We start from the raw sequence: 21,706 nt of genomic DNA, 5'->3' as shown, positions 1-21,706 counted from the left end.
TACATCATCTGTGAGGGTACCGATTGGTCCTAAGTTGATCCAGGGGTGTTTAAGTGGGAGTGATTAACGGTATAATAAGGTATTTCTGTGATGGATGACACTGTCAAATCTGTACTTAAATAGTGTCGATCACTCCTGGTTTAACGATGGGAAAGTCACAAAATTAAGCTAAGTGTTTTCTTTAGGGATTCTATTATAAACTAAATGGTCATTAAAACATCTGGACAAACTCTCCTTTGGACTTTCTGGGTCAAGTTTGTGAACCTATTTGAATTCCGATACAAAGGTCAATTTCTTAAATATAAAAGTATATCGTTATATCACACTATTTGTAAAACGAATAGCTAAGAGTGGAAAATTTAGATTGGATCAAAGATGGCAGATAATTAATTCATTTAGATGTATAGTATTAAAACCCTTCCCAGTGCAATTCCGTTTTTTACTCTCGTGGTGGTGGATGCGCAAAATGTATAAGTTTGTGTAACGAACAAAGTGCAAACTTTCCTATTTTTACATTCGTCCACGCCACTACACAAGTGACGTAGTTTTAATTACATTATTTATTACTATTTGCTTTTTAGATTAAATTCGAACAAAAAACCCACACTGCATGTGTGCTTTATACTTTTTTAACTCCCCCCTCTTTTTTTTTTCTTAAAACAATCATTTCTTACCATATGTTACCCAAGTACTTGCTGCTACTATTCATGTTTGCGTATTCAGAAATATTACAGTAAACAATATATCCATCTCTTTAATAACGATTTCACAAAGATTGTTATTATTTGGATTAAATCCTGATAAGTCACATGAAAGGACCCTAACGGAAAAAAGCTCCTAATCTTCCTTATAGGCTATTTTGAATATTTTCTATAAATGTATTTTTGTAATAAGTTTATGTAATGTTATAATTTTGTACGTGGCCTATTTTTAAAATGATTAATTCAACCAAGCATACCTTCCAATATAAGGGCGTGTATTGAACAAATTTATAATAAATGTGTTTAAAAAAATATTTTTATAATTAAGTTTCCAGAATGTACAGTATGCCTCAACAACTGAAAAAGCCTATCGATATTTTAAGTACTAATATACAGGGTGTATGTAATTATTATTATGTGTTTATTTGCATTAGGACAGCAATTAAGAAACAGTATTATTTTTTACCTGATATTAAGAATGTTTTATTGTGTTGTCTACACTAAATATATCGTTGTATATATCTATATATATGTATTTGAAAATAAAGTTTTATTTTTGGAATAAACTGTTTGTGTGCAGCACTAGTGTTCGGTACGGAAACTGGAATAAAGTTGACTTGATAACACTTTTTTAGAACCGGTCGTGGCAATTTTGCCAAAATATTATAATCTGGAAACATTTTTCACATATTAAATATGTATTGTCCCCCTCAAAAAAATAATTATTGACATTTTTTGTTGAATATTCCATTTTAATGTCACAAAATAGTTATCCACATTTACCAAAAAATCAGATCGAAAAAAATGTATTTACCTTAAAAAATGTTAATTTGGCTGCCAGCCAATGGATTTTTGGTTGAATTTAACCATTTATTTTGTCATTTTTATAAGTGAAAACATTTTTTTTTTCGTTTTTTTTTCTACGGAAGTGATTAACTTTATTAAAACTACAAAATAACGTATTCAAAGTCTGATTTAATTAATCATGTTTTTGGGGGACAATACATCTTTAAGAATACATTCAGGAAAAGGACAGCAAAATGAATGACGTGGAACTTTAATAGCAGCGGCTCTGACAGTACACACAAGACACTTGATAGGCTGCCTTTTGACGTCATTTTGCCGCAAATGTTTTAGATTTTTTGGTCCGTCTGCCGGGGTGTCTCTTTTTAGAAAAATGAGAGCTGTACATTAATGATGTCTAACATCCCCTGACCTTCAGCAGTCACTGCAACGTTTCGGGCTGGTCCGCCGATTTTTATAAATAAATTATTTGATCGGGATGTAGTCGTCATTGCTCTCATTAAAAACAAATAATTACGGCTTGTTTCACATTACGGTAGGCCTACTCACGGCCATGAACAGACTGAAACAATCGATGATGAAACCAGGGAGGTATAACATTTTATACCTCCCTGATGAAACGTAAGCAATGAAAACACTAAACACAGTGAAAGGTGAGGTTTTCTTGGTTGTTTCTTGAAAGTTTCTCTTTCATTTCGACCAAAATTACAGCTAATAAATGTCTAAACGGAATTGTCTACCGTTTCATAATCATTTGTTTATAGTCGATGTACAAAACAGTGTATTAAAATTATCGCCAGCTGCCAACACTGAAGTGACGTTCGCCCTCAGATAACCAGAAGGAGGGACCATGCCATACTGGAGGCGTGGCTACCCTAATGACAATTTGAATACTTTCTCTATGTTTAATGTATACCAGCCTGCAGGTAGAAATATGGAAATATATATATCCTAAATTAACTTGACTCTCTAAATATCTCTCCTTCAAAATCAGAGAAAAACAATTTATATTTACTTTTTTTTTTAAATCCGTAGAGAATCGTTGAACCCCAGCTATTAGAATTGAGAGAATTCAAACGATCGTTAATAGAGCACTATCCGTTATGCAACAATGTGCACGAGTAATGAAGGGTGACAATAGTATAGTATTATACGCGCTTCATACTAATCATTACGTCATAAATTTGCATTTTCATGACGTAATTTTGACAAAAAACGAATCTAGTTTTAGCCTTGCGATAAACTAGAGGGTGGCAGAGCGTCATGTTGATAACACGAGTGCATGGGATCGAATTGATCCTGTGTCGGTCAGTGGAATAGAGTTAAAGCTATGCGAGCTTCTGTGTTTAGGGTTAACAGTTTTAAACGTCCCTTCCATCTCCCCCCCCCCACCCCCCACACATCATAAGGCGTTTACATCAAAGCATTTGATGTCGTGGTACCCCCATGGCTGTGAGAGAGCCATATCGTGCTAGAAGGGAGCACACCATAATTTTGTTTTTCTTTGGGACTTCCCGCTTCCTTTCGATCTCCTAAATTTTTTATGTTTGGCGCCCTCAATTTTAAGAATATTTACGTTATCATGTCAGAAATAGAAATGTGCAAAGATTCCGATGCCTAGTCTCTCTATTTGTTTAAATACATATGCATTATTGTAATAAATAATTTCAAAAAAGTTTTTATAAAGTGTTACTATATTTTTTACAATAATTTCTTAAATTTCAAGAATTGGATTGGTTGAGTTCGCATACTAAAGTAATCATGGAGAAAAGGCTCACATTAGCTTACTGTACATACGATGACATCATATGCCACAAAACATGGTTTTTTTAGTCAAGTCTCACAGAATATTCACAAAATAAAACAGAATGGTGCTTTTTTTTCTAAAAGATTTAAAGGATGAAGGTATATCGAGAAAAACCCACAATATAATAATTCAAGGTTCTGTATATTTATTCATAAACACATCATACAATATCTTTATGTTGAATTCAACAAACATATATAAAATATGCAACAAATATAAAATTTTAACGATCACAGCTCAAAAAACTTATTTCTAAACAGAAAATAAAACATCAAAAGAAAAAAAAACAATTACAAAAAAGTTATGTCTACACGTTTTAGTCTCATAAAGTTTGATAGTGCAGACAGAGCTGATAAGATATATTAGTTAGGCCTATACTATAATATTCAATGATATTGAAAATATAAAACAATTAAAGAGAAAAAAGATCACAAAACTTAATTATCAATGAACAATTCCATACCACAATGTTTAAGATGTCTCTCCTGTGTGCACTCTCAAATGTCTTCTCCTGCCATTATGATTTTTTGATTTTTTTCCTGTGTGCACTCTCATTTGAGCTTTTAAGTGCCCATTCTGTTTGAATTTCTTCCCACAATGTTCACATTCATATGGTGTCTCTCCTGTGTGTATTCTCAAATGTCTTCTCAAATACCATTTCTGCTTGAATTTCTTTCCACAATGTTCACATTCATATTATGGTCTCTCTCCTGTGTGTATTTTCAAATGTTTTTTCAGATAGTCATTGTGGTTGAATTTCTTTCAACAATGTCCACAATCATATGGTGTTTCTCCTGTGTGTATTTTCAAATCTTTTTTAAGATTGTCATTCTGGTTGAATTTCTTCTCACAATGTTTACATTCATATGGTGTCTCTTCTGTGTGTACTCTCAGATGTTTTTTCAAATCTTTTTTTCAAATCGTCATTCTGGTTAAATTTCTTCCCACAATGTTCACATTTATATGGTGTCTCTCCTGTGTGTATTTTCAAATGTTTTTTGAAATTGTCATTCTGGTTAGATTTCTTCCCACAATGTTCACATTCATATGATGTCTCTTCTTCTGTGTGCATTCTCAAATGTTTTTTTCAGATTATCAATGTCTTTTAATTTCTTTTCACAATGTTCACATTCATACAAGTGTCTCTCCTGTGCGTTCAAATGTTTTTATCATATCGTCATTCTGGTTGAATTTAATCCCACAATGTTCACATTCATATGGTGTCTCTCCTGTGTGTATTCTCAAATGTCTTCTCAAACTCCCAATCTGGTTGAATTTCTTCCCACAATGGTCACATTAAAATGGTGTCTTTCCTGTGTGTATTCTCAAATGAGTTTTCAAACTCCCAATCTGGTTGAATTTCTTTCCACAATGTTTACATTCATATGGTGTCTCTCCTGTGTGTATTCTCATATGGTTTTTCAGATTGTCATTCTGATGGAATTTCTTCCCACAATGTTCACATTCATATGGTTTCTCTCCTGTGTGTATTCTCATATGTCTTTTCAAATTACTTTTATATTTAAATTTCTTCCCACAATGTTCACATTCATATGGTGTCTCTTCTGTGTGTATTCGCAAATGGCTTCTAAAATTCCCTTTATATTTAAATTTCTTTCCACAATCACATTTATATGGTGTCTCTACTGTGTGTATTTGCAAATGGCTTCTCAAAATCCCATTCTGGTTGAATTTCTTTCCACAATGTTCACATTCATATGGTGTCTCTCCTGTGTGTATTCGCAAATGGCTTCCCAAATTCCCTTTATGTTTAAATTTCTTCTTACAATGTTCACATTCATATGGTGTCTCTCCTGTGTGTATTCGCAAATGGCTTCTCAAATTCCCTTTATGTTTAAATTTCTTCTTTGTTCACATTCATATGGTGTCTCTTCTGTGTGAAATTTCAAATGTTTTTTCAGATCATCATTGTCTTTGAATCTCTTCCCACACTGTTCACATTCATATGGTGTCTCTTCTGTGTGCATTCTCAAATGTTTTTTTAAATCATCATTCTGGTTGAATTTCGTCCCACAATGTTCACATTCATATGGTGTCTCTTCTGTGTGCATTCTCAAATGTTTTTTCAAATTGTCATTCTGGTTGAATTTCGTCCCACAATGTTCACATTCATATGGTGTCTCTTCTTTGTGCATTTTCAAATGTTTTTTCAAATCGTCATTCCGGTTGAATTTCTTCCCACAATTTTCACATTCATATGGTGTCTTTTCTGTGTGTATTCTCAAATGTTTTTTCAAATCGTCATTCCGGTTGAATTTCTTCCCACAATGTTCACATTCATATGGTTTCTCTCCTGTGTGTATTCTCATATGTTTTTTTCAGATCGTCATTCTGGTTGAATTTCTTCCCACAATGTTCACATTCATATGATTTCTCTCCTGTGTGTATTCTCATATGTCTTTTCAGATCGTCATTCCGGTTGAATTTCTTCCCAGAATGTTCACATTCATATGGTTTCTCTCCTGTGTGTATTCTCAAATGTTTTTTCAAATCGTCATTCCGGTTGAATTTCGTCCCACAATGTTCACATTCATATGGTATCTCTCCTGTGTGTTTTCTCAAATGAATTTTCAAATTCCCAATCTGGTTGAATTTCTTCCCACAATGTTCACATTCATATGGTTTCTCTCCTGTGTGTATTCTCATATGTCTTTTCAAACTCCCAATATGGTTGATTTTCTTCCCACAATGTTAACATTCATATGGTGTCTCTCCTGTGTGTATTCAGAAATGAATTTTTAAACTCCCAATACGGTTGAATTTCTTCCCACAATGTTCACATTCATATGGTTTCTCTCCTGTGTGTATTCTCATATGTTTTTTCAGATCGTCATTCTGGTTGAATTTCTTCCCACAATGTTCACATTCATATGGTTTCTCTCCTGTGTGTATTCTCATATGTTTTTTCAGATCGTCATTCTGGTTGAATTTCTTCCCACAATGTTCACATTCATATGGTTTCTCTCCTGTGTGTATTCTCAAATGAATTTTCAAATTCCCAATCTAGTTGAATTTCTTCCCACAATGTTCACAATCATATGGTTTCTCTCCTGTGTGTATTCTCAAATGAATTTTCAAATTCCCAATCTGGTTGAATTTCTTCCCACAATGTTCACATTCATATGGTTTCTCTCCTGTGTGTATTCTCATATGTTTTTTCAGATCGTCATTCCGGTTGAATTTCTTCCCACAATGTTCACATTCATATGGTTTCTCTCCTGTGTGTATTCTCATATGTCTTTTCAGATCGTCATTCCGGTTGAATTTCTTCCCACAATGTTCACATTCATATGGTTTCTCTCCTGTGTGTATTCTCAAATGAATTTTCAAATTCCCAATCTGGTTGAATTTTTTCCCACTATGGTCACATTAAAATGGTGTCTCTCCTGTGTGTATTCTCAAATGTTTTTTTCAGATCGTCATTCTGGTTGAATTTCATCCCACAATGTTCACATTCATATGGTGTCTCTTCTTTGTGTATTCTCAAATGTTTTTTTCAGATCGTCATTCTGGTTGAATTTCATCCCACAATGTTCACATTCATATGGTGTCTCTCCTGTTTGTATTCGAAAATGAATTTTCAAACTCCTAAACTGGTTGAATTTCTTTCCACAATGTTAACATTCAGATGGTGTCTCTCCTGTGTGTATTCTCAAATGTCTTCTCAAATTCCCAATCTGGTTGAATTTCTTCCCACAATGTTCACATTCATATGGTTTCTCTCCTGTGTGTATTCTCATATGTCTTTTTAAACTCCCAATACGGTTGAATTTCTTCCCACAATGTTCACATTCATATGGTGTCTCTCCTGTGTGTATTCTTAAATGAGTTTTCAAACTCCCAATCTGGTTGAATTTCTTTCCACAATGTTTACACTCATATGGTGTCTCTCCTGTGTGTATTCTCATATGGTTTTTCAGATTGTCATTCTGATGGAATTTCTTCCCACAATGTTCACATTCATATGGTTTCTCTCCTGTGTGTATGCTCATATGTCTTTTCAAATTACTTTTATATTTAAATTTCTTCCCACATTGTTCACATTCATATGGTGTCTCTTCTGTGTGTATTCGCAAATGGCTTCTAAAATTCCCTTTATATTTAAATTTCTTTCCACAATCACATTTATATGGTGTCTCTGCTGTGTGTATTCGCAAATGGCTTCTCAAAATCCCATTCTGGTTGAATTTCTTTCCACAATGTTCACATTCATATGGTGTCTCTCCTGTGTGTAATTCGCAAATGGCTTCCCAAATTCCCTTTATGTTTAAATTTCTTCTTACAATGTTCACATTCATATGGTTTCTCTCCTGTGTGTATTCGCAAATGGCTTCTCAAATTCCCTTTATGTTTAAATTTCTTCTTACAATGTTCACATTCATATGGTGTCTCTCCTGTGTGTATTCTGAAATGAATTTTTAAACTCCCAATACGGTTGAATTTCTTCCCACAATGTTCACATTCATATGGTTTCTCTCCTGTGTGTATTCTCATATGTCTTCTCAAAATCCCATTCTGGTTGAATTTCTTTCCACAATGTTCACATTCATATGGTGTCTCTCCTGTGTGTATTCGCAAATGGCTTCCCAAATTCCCTTTATGTTTAAATTTCTTCTTACAATGTTCACATTCATATGGTGTCTCTCCTGTGTGTATTCGCAAATGGCTTCTCAAATTCCCTTTATGTTTAAATTTCTTCTTACAATGTTCACATTCATATGGTGTCTCTTCTGTGTGCATTCTCCAATGTTTTTTCAGATCATCATTGTCTTTGAATTTCTTCCCACAATGTTCACATTCATATGGTGTCTCTCCTGTGTGTATTCGCAAATGGCTTCTCAAATTCCCTTTATGTTTAAATTTCTTCCCACAATGTTCACATTCATATGGTGTCTCTTCTGTGTGCATTTTCAAATGTTTTTTCCGATCATCATTGTCTTTGAATCTCTTCCCACAATGTTCACATTCATATGGTGTCTCTTCTGTGTGCATTCTCAAATGTTTTTTCAAATCGTCATTCTGGTTGAATTTCGTCCCACAATGTTCACATTCATATCGTGTCTCTTCTGTGTGCATTTTCAAATGTTTTTTCAAATCGTCATTCCGGTTGAATTTCTTCCCACAATGTTCACATTCATATCGTATCTCTTCTGTGTGCATTCTCATATGTTTTTTCAAATCGTCATTCCGGTTGAATTTCGTCCCACAATGTTCACATTCATATGTTGTCTCTTCTTTGTGCATTTTTAAATGTTTTTTCAGATCGTCATTCTGGTTGAATTTCTTCCCACAATGTTCACATTCATATGGTTTCTCTCCTGTGTGTATTCTCATACGTTTTTTCAAACTGTCATTCTGTTTGAATTTTTTCCCACAATGTTCACATTCATATGGTTTCTCTCCTGTGTGCATTCTCAAATGTTTTTTCAGATCATCATTGTCTTTGAATTTCTTCCCACAATGTTCACATTCATATGGTTTCTCTCCTGTGTGTATTCTCATACGTTTTTTCAAACTGTCATTCTGGTTGAATTTCTTCCCACAATGTTCACATTCATATGGTTTCTCTCCTGTGTGTATTCTCATACGTTTTTTCAAACTGTCATTCTGGTTGAATTTCTTCCCACAATGTTCACATTCATATGGTTTCTCTCCTGTGTGTATTCTCATACGTTTTTTCAAACTGTCATTCTGGTTGAATTTCTTCCCACATTGTTCACATTCATATGGTTTCTCTCCTGTGTGCATTCTCAAATGTTTTTTCAGATCATCATTGTCTTTGAATTTCTTCCCACAATGTTCACATTCATAAGGTGTCTCTTCTGTGTGCATTTTCAAATGTTTTTTCAAATCGTCATTCTGGTTGAATTTCTTCCCACAATGTTCACATTCATATGGTGTCTCTTCTCTGTGCATTCTCATATGTTTTTTCAAATCGTCATTCCGGTTGAATTTCTTCCCACAATGTTCACATTCATATCGTGTCTCTTCTGTGTGCATTCTCATATGTTTTTTCAAATCGTCATTCCGGTTAAATTTCTTCCCACAATGTTCACATTCATATGGTGTCTCTTCTTTGTGCATTTTTAAATGTTTTTTCAGATCGTCATTCTGGTTGAATTTCTTCCCACAATGTTCACATTCATATGGTTTCTCTCCTGTGTGCATTCTCATATGTTTTTTCAAACTGTCATTCCGGTTGAATTTCTTCCCACAATGTTCACATTCATATGGTTTCTCTCCTGTGTGCATTCTCATATGTTTTTTCAAACTGTCATTCCGGTTGAATTTCTTCCCACAATGTTCACATTCATATCGTGTCTCTTCTGTGTGCATTTTCAAATGTTTTTTCAGATCGTCACTCTGGTTAAACTTCTTTCCACAATGTTCACATTCATATGGTTTCTCTCCTGTGTGCATTCTCAAATGTTTTTTCAGATCATCATTGTCTTTGAATTTCTTCCCACAATGTTCACATTCATATGGTGTCTCTTCTGTGTGCATTCTCAAATGTTTTTTCAGATCATCATTTTCTTTGAATTTCTTCCCACAATGTTCACATTCATATGGTGTCTCTTCTGTGTGTATTCTCATATGTTTTTTCAGATCGTCATTCTGGTTGAATTTCTTCCCACAATGTTCACATTCATATGGTTTCTCTCCTGTGTGTATTCTCATATGTCTTTTCAGATCGTCATTTTGGTTGAATTTCTTCCTACAGTGTTCACATTCATATGGTGTCTTTTCTGTGTGCATTTTCAAATGTTTTTTCAAATCGTCATTCTGGTTGAATTTCTTTCCACAATGTACACATTCATATGGCGTCTCCTCTGTGTACTCTCCCAAATGTCTGCTCCATCCACTATTTAAATCTAGACAAAGTCTGACAACGTTCACTTGACATTGAAGAAATTTAAACTCTTGGTGTGTTTGAAGTTTATCTCCACAATGTTCACATTTGTATAAATTCATTATTCACAGATGGCATAAGTACTGTAAGCCTGACTTGCCCCGGTTGTCCACCGCTGGGTATTGGTACACTTTCAAGAAGTCACTGAAAAAAAAGAAATTACCCACCATTCATAAAAAAAATCACTGAAATTAAAATTGTGTACAAAATTATATTGTAAATAAAAACATCATTTGAAAGTATAGTTTGAATTTACAGTAGGAGTCTAGGACAAATAACAACTCAAATCAAGTTGATCCAGAATTAAGTAACCCGAATTGTACCTGGGACGCAGAAATTCAGGCCGGTTTAAACAACGTAAAAAGTCAACCCGGTCGCTGAACCACACGGGTAAAGGGCCCGTCTGCACGGTTCCAGTCTGGCGCTGGCAAAGCCAATGTTTCATTTTTACGCGGCCATGCGCATATCGATTGGCGCATAGCCATGTGGAGCATAGTGAAAACGAAACATTGCCGTTCGATTCGCCGAACCAGAACCATGCCGGAACAGGTGTGAAAGGCCCTTAAGTGATGCGCAATGTATTCCGCATCAAGTCAACCTGGAACAAACTTATGTACTTGCGTATTCGCGGTGTAAACAGTCCCGCATATTTTTCCGGTTGGTTGCTATCCTTGCTCACTATAGTATTTAATTTACATACAATTAAGACAGATTTTTTTTTTTTTTTCACATATTAAATAATTAAATGTATAGTTATTTGTTCGTTATTTTTTTTCAGAAATATTATTTTTCACGAGTAGACACAATTTGTTTGTATTGCCATTAAAAAAGTAAGGTGATAATGAGCAGACCATTACAGGGTGTCTCTTCATCCATGAGAGGGCGATATTTCAATTAATCTAGAACATTTACACGGGTTGGTATTTTGCAGTGTAAATACACGCAACCAGTGTCTGACACTTTCCGGGTTAATGAATCAGGTGTGAAATGGAAATTTATCTGGACATGACACAAGTTTGGTTTAAAGTCCCATTCCTACAGTACGTTTTTTAAATCCAATTTAAGGTCACAAACTACATTTAATGTAAAAATAACTCTATGGTTAAAATTACCATAAAATAAAACGTACATTTAAGACAAGGAATGACCGGGTTTAATGTTTTTAAAAGTAATATACTGTATATGCATTATTTTTACAAGACATCACAAATTGTAGGGAATGGGTCTTTAATGCCAACACAATATGTCCACATAGGAACTAGTGAAAGGAATATAGTTTATACTAAATAATAACTCAGAAGCAACTGATTAATTATAAAGCAAAGGAATATTTATTTTCTGTCGTTTACTTATTCTTGACATTTGTTACTTTATATTGAGCTTTATTATATTACTAGATTATGAAGTTTGATTAAATAATTGTTTAATTATTATTAACGGAAAGTATAAAGACATACGCAACACTGCAACCCTGTATAATATACATCGACTGTTAATCAGGTACTGGTACTCCCTACTAAAATAGGGAAACAAAACACTGTTACAGTATGCCATTCATTCAGGTTCAACTACTAGTCCTAACCTACTAGTCCAAAATAATTTATGTCCCTTATAATCTGATTGGCCATGTAATGATATTGTAAGCCTGAACACAACTGTAATGTGTACAGCGCCCCCACACCGCACAATTCATGCACATGGATTTGACAGCCATCTTGATTCTGGAGTTTCTGCATTAAAAGTTATAAAAGTTTACACTGTCGTCTATTGCGTTATTAAAGTCATTATTCCCATAAGTCATAACATAACATGGTGGCAGCCAAATGGATTCGATCACCAAGCCAAGCATCAATTACCAGGCTAGCAATATGTCTGCAGAAATCGCAAATTTTAAGCAATATTGCGAGCTGCTGTTCAAGGGTCCTCTCGCCAAGGTATGCAAGGACGATCCGTCACAGGTGACTTACATTTTGATTTGGCTAGGTCAAGAAGGACTTTTTAATTCATGGGGAATGGACCAGGATGACCAGACGCCTAAGTCAATACTCGAAAGGTTGGAGAAACATTTCACACCCAAGACAAATTTCAGATTGTCGAGATTCGAGTTTGGTAGGCTCAAACAAGCAGCAGGTGAAAAGGTGGACGATTACGTCGCCAGGCTACGTTTGCAAGCACAGAAGTGCAAAACGTAAGTAATAATCTCTCGATGAACGAATCATTGAGCAATTAATCACTGGGACAAATTCCACAGAGGTCCAAAAGAAGCTTATAGCTTCCAGCGATTTAACGCTAGACAAAGCGATAGACACAGCCAGAACACATGAGGCAACAAAGGCCAGCATGTCAGTGTTAAACCCTGACAAACAGGTACACGTCATGAAGCGACATAAGAGGGCGCCACCTAGACCCAATCCAAAACCCCAACACACAGGCAAGCCATGCCGATACTGTGGCCAAAAGCACCAGAAGGGCAAATGCGTAACGTATAACGCAATATGCAACTTTTGCCAGAAGAAAGGCCACTGGGAAAAAGTTTGTGAAAAGAAAAAGCACAACAAAAGCGTAGAATTACAGGCCACATCCGTAGAAGGAGATAGCGTACTAGAATTTGATAGTATTCATATTAATTCGCTTAGCACCGATGAAGCGTTTGCTACGCTCAACATATCTCTTATCGATGGTACGCCAGCGACCCTAAAAGTTAAGCTAGATACGGGCGCACAGGGTAACGTTCTTCCTGTCAGAACATTTCGTAATATGTATCCAAGGCGTCGGATGCACACCATGTTAAAGCAATCAAACGCGAAGCTTACTGCATACAACAGTAGCGAAATCCGGCATCATGGTATTCTGACTATTGATTGTACTCACAACAACGTACAACACAAAGCCGACTTCTACGTTGCTGAATGTGATGGTCCGGTTATATTGGGACTACCATCACTGCGAGGGCTTGATCTAGTATCAATTAAATGCGACACTGTTAGCAACTCATTCATAGAGTCCGTAGACCAACTGAAAGCAATCTACCCAAAACAGTTTGATAGAATAGGCAACTTTAAGGGTGAATACAAGATCGTTCTCGATCCTAATACCAGACCAGTAATCCATTCGTCTAGAAAATGCCCAATCCAAATTCACGACAAAATAAAGCTAGAGCTCGACAGAATGCTCAAGGAAGGTGTAATACGCAAAGTCACTGAGCCGACTGAGTGGGTCAACAGTATCACCTACACACGCAAAGCTAACGGTCACCTTCGTATTTGCCTCAACCCCAAAGACTTGAATAAAGCGATCCAACGTCCGCATCACCATACGCCAACGCTAGAAGAAACTTCGCACAAATTCGCAGTTTCCAAACATTTTTCTAAGCTCGACGCGAAAAATGGTTATTGGGCAGTCAAACTGCACCCAGATTCGCAACTGCTTACCACATTTAACTCGCCTTTTGGCAGATTTTGCTTCCAGCGACTACCATTCGGGCTGAAAATGAGCCAGGACGTGTTCCAAGCAAAAATGGACCAGATTCTTGAACGCTGCCCAGGTACTGCTGGCATAGCAGATGACATCGGTGTACACGGCGACTCAGAGGCGAGTCATGACGCCAACCTGCGCAATCTTATGAAAGTCGCTGCAGAGGAAGGCCTCACATTTAACTCAGAAAAGTGCGCGATAAAACAGAAACAAATCGGCTTCTTCGGCCAAATCTACAGCGATACTGGTGTCAGACCAGACCCCAAGAAACTTGTAGCGATTACGAACTTATCCGATCCAACCAACATATCTGAACTCCGCTCTATACTAGGCATCGTTACATACATGGGATCATTCGTCCCAAGGTTAGCCGACCTAACCCAACCACTCAGAGACCTACTTAAATCGGAAGCGATATTCGAGTGGACACAAAGTCATAGTCAAGCGATGCAACGCAAAAAGGACGCAATCACAGTCTCATACGAACTGCACTATTTTGACAAAACCAAAGATAGCGTTATTCAGGTAGATGCCTCTTCATACGGTCTAGGCGCCTGCCTACTACAAGATGGCAAGCCAGTCGCGGTCGCCTCAAAATGCCTAACGCCAACTGAGCGACGCTACGCGAATATTGAACGAGAGATGCTAGCATGCGTCTTCGGATGTGAGCGATTTCATACATATGTATTCGGAAAGCCATTCATCATTGAATCCGATCATAAGCCGCTGGAAATGATCAGTTTGAAAAATCTGAAAGCTTCACCGCCAAGGCTACAGCGCATGCTTCTACGCATCCAACGCTGTAACTGCAACATAAAATACAGACCAGGGAAAGAGATCCCACTTGCAGACGGTCTCTCCAGAATGCCAAACAAAGATGACGCTGACGAGATCAAGCTAGACATAAGGGTCGATAACGTACATTTCTCCGCAGCGAAGGAGTGCACCATCCGCGAAGCAACAGACGATAATGACGAACTTGTAAAGCTGCGCGACACTATAATTGAAGGTGGCCAAAGACGCGAAAGGAAGTTTGTAAAGATATCCGCAAATATTGGTCATATCGCGATGAACTCTCTGTAGCAAATGGAATCATCCTCAAAGGCACTTGTTATCTGATCCCCGAGTCCTTAAGACAGGACATCCTCGACAAGCTACACGAAGCATATCTTGGCACCACAAAAACCCAATTGCAAGCACGCACAGCGGTATTTTGGCTGAACATGAACGACGCAATACGCACAAAAGTTGAGAACTGCGAAATTTGTCAGCAACACGCACGACGAAAACAGAAGGAACCAATAATCCAGCATGAAATACCTACTAGACCTTGGCAAAGACTAGGAGCAGACCTGTTCGCACTAAACGGCTCAAACTATATCATCATCTGCGACTACTACTCAAAATTCCCAATCGTCAAGAATCTACGCAGTGTGACCACATCTAAAACAGTCGTCAACGTGTTAAAAGAAATATTCGCTGAGCACGGTACCCCAGACGAAATCGTTAGTGACAACGGTCCGCAATTTGTCTCCGAGGAGTTTGAGCGATTTGCAGAAAATTGGTGCATCACATCGCCAAGATACAGTCAATCAAATGGATTCATAGAACGTCAAGTACAAACTGTCAAAAATACGCTAAAGAAAGCTATCGAGTCCAAAGAAGATCCGTGTTATGTCTAGCTATGGTGCCAGTAGGCAAGATGATACATTTGTTTATCAGTATACACTTCCTATGTTATCAGTTGGTTTACAAATACCACCTGTAACTATACCAATTTGTATGAGTCATATAGAAAGTAGAATTGTGAATAAAAGAGTTGTAAAAAAGTAGTCGAAGTGAATACATCTATCTTTGAGTCAGCTTTACAATACTTTACATTATATTACAATACATTACTACTGTACAAAGGTACTGGGGGTATATAACAAATTGGCGACGAGGATGGGATTTTAAATTCTAAGTGATACAATGGCTGGAATTTCACCACCAGTACCGTTTCTACCTACTCCAGGCAAATCAACGTTAAAGTTTGAACAATGGTTTGAATTTTTTACAAATTATACTCTTGCGTCTGGAAGTGACCGATGGAATGCTGAAAGAAGAAAAGCACTATTACTACATTGTCTTGGTACTGAGGGTCAACGTATTTACAGCTCTTTACCAGAAAGAGAAATTGATCCAAATGATGATGTTAATTCATATGATGCAACTGTTGCCAAATTGCGGGCACATTTTAACCCAAGATTAAACGTTGTAGCGGAAAGATACAAATTTCGTCAACGTAGACAACTCCAGGATGAAACATCAGATGAGTACGTAAGAGAACTTCGACAATTATCAATTTCATGTAATTTCGGTGTAATAGCTGATGAAATGATAAGAGACCAGTTAGTTGAGAAAACTAATTCTTCCCGTATTCGTGAAAGATTACTTCTGGAACCTGAACTTACATTAAATACTGCCATAGAAATTGCAAGGCAATGCGAACATGCTGCAAAAGAATGCCAAATAATAGGTAAAGCTGAACTATCAGTACCTGTTGAGCAGATACGAAAGAGTAATTACAAACCTAAACAACAGCCAGCAAAATACAAATCCAGTGAGTACTGTTTTTGTTGTGGTTCGAAATCGCACAAAGCAAATGATGTCAAATGCAAGGCAAAGAAAGCTAAATGCAATAAATGCTGTAAGATAGGACATTTTGCTAGTGTTTGCAGAAGTGTTGAAATTGAAAATATTGATGAAACCATGTCTGTTTAATGTGATGGTTAACAGAAAATTACGCACTGACGTATTGATAGGTCATTCAGCAAAAGTGAACATGACCATAGATACTGGTTCACCAGTTACAATTCTACCCAAAAGAATCTATAATCGATATTTTGTCAACGAAGCTCTACAAAAGGCGTCAATCAAACTGATGACCTACTCCAAGGAACCGATACATGTGCATGGATTTGTGAATTTACCAGTTACACTTGCCAGTGAGCCAGAGAATAAAGTGCACGCGAAGATTTACATTGTAGAAAAAGGATCGCCTATTCTCGGGATGGACTTGATTAGCAACCTAAATATTAACATTGTGAAAGGACAAATTGCTTACGTCCAAGTTGCTAAAGATACTACTACAATTGATGATGCTGAATACAAGCAAGAACTGAAAAAGAACTATCCGAGATTGTTCAATGGGAATGTGGGGCTCGCGAAGGATTTCGTACATAAAGTTATGGTCCGCGAACACTGTACACCGAAAATTCAGAAATTACGAAGCTTACCATTTACGGTAAGAGACAAAGTTGCTAAAGAACTTGATAGGTTAGAAAGCCAAGGAATTATAGAGAAAATTAATGCAAGTCCTTGGGTAAGTCCTATTGTCGTAGTAGGTAAAAAAATCCGGTGATGTACGTATTTGTATAGATTTAAGAGAAGTTAACAAAGAACTTGTAGTAGACCAATTTCCTTTACCTGATATTTCAGAATTATTCAATTCATTGCATGGTGCTACTGTATTTTCTACGTTAGATCTTAGATCTGCGTACCATCAATTGACATTACATAAAGAAAGTAGGGATTTAACTGCTTTTATTACGCATCAAGGCCTTTACCGTTATAAGAGAGTATGTTTTGGTCTTGCTTCCGCACCATCTGCATTTCAGAAAACAATGAGTTCAATCCTAATGAATGAAAAGGGGGTACGTTGCTATCTTGACGATATTGTTGTCTTTGGTAAAGATGAACATAAACATGCTATTAATATGGAAAATGTTCTAAGTAAAATACAAAAGGCAGGGTTAACGCTAAACCTTGATAAATGCAAATTTAGAGTTAAATAAATTTCATACTTAGGTCATACAATTTCGGCTTCAGGACTTCAACCTGATAATGACCATGTAAAAGCCATAATCGAGGCAAAAATTCCAAACAACATCTCTGAATTGAGAACTGCTTTGGGAATGTTTGGATACTATGCAAAATTTGTACCAAATTATGCGACTACATCAGAACCATTAAGGTATTTGCTAAGGAAAGAAAATGCGTTTGTGTGGGGTACTGAACAACAAGCCGCATTTGATAAATTAAAGAATAGTATTGCTAAAAGTACTGCATTGAATTTGTTTGATCCCAAATTACCAGTGATTGTTACCACTGATAGTTCAGATTACGGAATAGGCGGTGTGCTAAGTCAAATAAGGATAACATTGAAATTCCTATTGCATTTACATTACATTAACAAGTGCAGAGCGTAATTATTCAACGGGAGAGAAAGAAGCATTAGCTTGTGTATATGCTTGTAAAAAATGGTTTAATTACTTATGGGGTAACAAATTTACATTACGTACTGACCACAAGGCTAATTTAAAATTGCTAAGTTCATGTGCTACAGGTCATAAAACCATGCGAATTGCTAGATGGGCAGAGTGGCTACTTAATTTAGATTATGTGATTGAATATGTTACAGGGCAAAATAATTCTGTTGCCGATGCTTTAAGTAGACTCCCCATAACAGAAAATAATCCTTCTGTTGATAATAGTGATGAATTTGTATTAAGTTATATATTGGATGCTAACACTTGCATTACAAAACAAGAGTTAATTAAGGAGACAAATACTGATCATGTGTCAACATTACTTAAGAGGTATATTACAACTGCCTGGCCAAGTAAGAAAATGTTAAATGAAGAATTAAAACCTTACTACCTTGTAAAAGATGAATTGTGTTTAAATGATGATTTAATTATGAGGGGGGAGAGACTGGTAATCCCAAAATCATTGCAATGTAAAATAATTGATGAAGCACATACTGCACATCAAGGTATTGTACGAACTAAAAACAGGATTAGAGAACTATACTGGTTTCCTGCTATAGATCGTAAAGTAGAAGATAAAATTAAGAATTGTGAACCGTGTCAAAATAGTGATAAGACGGCTAAAACTTACAATGCTCCATTACAACCAATTGCGTTACCAGAACATGCATGGCAAAAAGTTGCTATTGATATAATAGGCCCATTTGAAAAGGGACCTAGAAAGTGTAGATATGCTATTGTGTTAGTTGACTATTTCAGTAAATGGCCAGAAGTTTCTTTTACTAATGATATTACATCTACATTTGTATGTAATTTTCTCGATCAGATATTTGCAAGAGAAGAATTACCAAATGAGTTGGTATCCGATAATGGGAAACAATTTGTATCCATAGAGTTTGAAAATTATTTAAAGGAGAGAGGTATTAAACACATTAGAACATCATTGTACTATCCTAAAAGTAATGGATTAGTTGAAAGAATGAATAGAACAATTAAACATACCATTCAAATGGCCAATGAAAATAATAAGAATTGGAATGAGGCCATGTTAGAATTTCTTATGATCTACTGTTACAGGCATATCTCCTGCAGAATTATTACATAAGCGTAAATTAATTACTACACTAAATGTAAGACCTACAGATGGTTACCAAAATGGAATTAAACATACTGAGGTAAAGGAACGAGTTAAAAAGTTCCAAAGTAAAAGTAAGAAGTATTACGATGATAAGAAAAATGTGAGGAAACCACAATTTAAAGTGGGAGATTCAGTACGAATTAAGAATCCGAGACATGTTGATAAATCAAGTAATAAGTTCTATACTGGAGGAAAAATTAAAAGAATTGTTAGTAATGCTACATATGAGCTAGATGATGGAAAGATCTGGAATGCTAAATACCTAACAAATGATCTAACCACACAGAAACAGAAAGATACTGTTGTACATACATTTGATAAAGATAGACCTAGACGTGAAGTTTATAAACCACGTTGGTTAATTGATTACACTCCCTAAATGTAACATGTGAAATTAGGAGGGGAGAGATGTTATGTCTAGCTATGGTGCCAGTAGGCAAGATGATACATTTGTTTATCAGTATACACTTCCTATGTTATCAGTTGGTTTACAAATACCACCTGTAACACCAATTTGTATGAGTCATATAGAAAGTAGAATTGTGAATTAAAGAGTTGTTAAAAAGTAGTCGAAGTGAATACATCTATCTTTGAGTCAGCTTTACAATACTTTACATTATATTACAATACATTACTACTGTACAAAGGTACTGGGGGTACTGTATATAACAATCCGCAACGCGCACTCTTGATACTCAGATCAACCCCAATCGACAGTAGACTACCATCTCCCGCAGAGATCCTCAACAAAAGGATTTACAAATCAAACATGCCAGTAAGAATCGCCGATGGCCATAGCGAAGTTGATAACGCACTCGCTGATCGTCAAGAAACGCAAAAACGCTATTATAACAAGCACGCGAAACAATCGCAAGACCCAAAAGAGGGGGAAAGCGTTAGTGATTAAGAATGAAGCAAATCATTCTAAATGGGAACCCGGAACAGTTCAAAACAAACGCGCTGAACCGAGATCATATGACGTCAAAATGTCCGATGGATCAATCCTACGAAGAAGTAGTCGACATATTAGGAAGCCCGCAAGATTCGCGAATAACTCTAATAATAATACATAAACATGATACAAAGACACTGATTCTTGAACTGATAGTTATAAACAAAGTTGAAAGTTACATTTGTTTTACAAATAGTCTTTATTCAGTTTTCTCATATTCATACTCATGCTGAAGATATCCAGCATCTATTCATGCTATATATTATGCCTAAAGTAAATCACATTTTGATACATATCTTTTCCATCTTTCAGTAAAGGGGATGTAATGATATTGTAAGCCTGAACACAACTGTAATGTGTACAGCGCCCCCACACCGCACAATTCATGCACATGGTTTTGACAGCCATCTTGATTCTGGAGTTTCTGCATTAAAAGTTATAAAAGTTTACACAGTCGTCTATTGCGTTATTAAAGTCATTATTCCCATAAGTCATAACATTACAGGCCACACCATTACATTGTGACACTGTACATGCTGTTCTGTATGTTAATAATATAAACTAAATCATTACATAAACCTACATAGTTAAATCAACAAGAAAATTGTAATATTGATTTTACTTACAGTTAACAAATTACAAAATTGCGTTTTGGTAATGTTAATTTTAAATAAACTCTTCAGAAAAGTCTATGATGTTCACAGCACTGATGTTATAATAGAAGTGAATTGTAGAGATTAAGATAACTTGATACATGATATCTGTCTTTGTTTACATACCTATGCCCAATATTTATGAGGTGTGAGTACAAGACCTTGCATATTTAATTAGCTGTAGAACCTCATATACTTAATACACTACACTACACTAATTGACTATGGCCCTGTTTCTGCTGCCAATCCCAAATATACCGTATAAATATACCGTATATATACCGTATATGAAATTCGTGCACCGTTTCCGCTGCACATACTTCGTGGGTGGGCTGTAAAAAAAGTTGGCTTTCATATACCCAAAATGAATTTGTGAGACGGAAGTATGGATTGACCTAGAGTCTCATGTAGTGAGGTTACATGACAAAAACAAAAACAATGATGGTTTCTCAAAACGTCTTAGCATTGCTTTCTATTTTAAATCTAATGATCAGAAGTGGCAACGAATTTACATCGCACAAACAATCTAGAAATGTAGAATGGGCATTGACTACATTTATGCAAAGAAGACGACGGCGTTTGCCGATAACTTTGGCGTTATTAAGTCTACCACAAATTCTGCTTTTATTTTGTTTGAGATACTTTTGTAAATCTCGACGGTATCTCTTCTGTTGCCATGTAGTCTCCCCCCAACCTTCGCTTCTCCCCACAATTGAATTGCAAAAATAGTTATTTCTTCAGTCCACAGTTTGATCTGTTGCTTGCTTATTATACACGTGTGTGTCAATGCAGCAGAAAAACCAAACAAACGCGTCACGCTCTGTTAGTTTTTGACCTCGTTTTATGGGCCGGGTCACATATACGGTATATTTTGAGTGCAGCAGAAACGGGGTACGAAATATACGGTATATTTTGGAATATACCGTATAATATCCA

General features: G+C 36.1%; 1 protein-coding gene and 1 pseudogene across 1 annotated transcript; one reads left to right on the top strand and one right to left on the bottom strand.

Moving 5' to 3' along the window:
• Positions 1 to 5,588: 5,588 nt before the first annotated feature.
• On the bottom strand, positions 5,589 to 9,317 carry LOC140052248 (uncharacterized; annotated as a pseudogene).
• A 6,371-nt stretch (positions 9,318 to 15,688) lies between these two features.
• Positions 15,689 to 16,480, top strand: LOC140052471 (uncharacterized). Its single transcript, XM_072098079.1, has one exon. It carries the CDS (start codon positions 15,689 to 15,691, stop codon positions 16,478 to 16,480), a length of 792 nt encoding a protein of 263 aa, XP_071954180.1.
• Positions 16,481 to 21,706: the final 5,226 nt, after the last annotated feature.

This window comes from Antedon mediterranea, chromosome 6 (assembly GCF_964355755.1).
Source record: "Antedon mediterranea chromosome 6, ecAntMedi1.1, whole genome shotgun sequence".
Taxonomy (NCBI): domain Eukaryota; kingdom Metazoa; phylum Echinodermata; class Crinoidea; order Comatulida; family Antedonidae; genus Antedon; species Antedon mediterranea.
The sequence above is the reverse complement of the archived record's forward strand: the minus strand, read 5'-3'. Positions and strand labels throughout refer to the sequence as shown.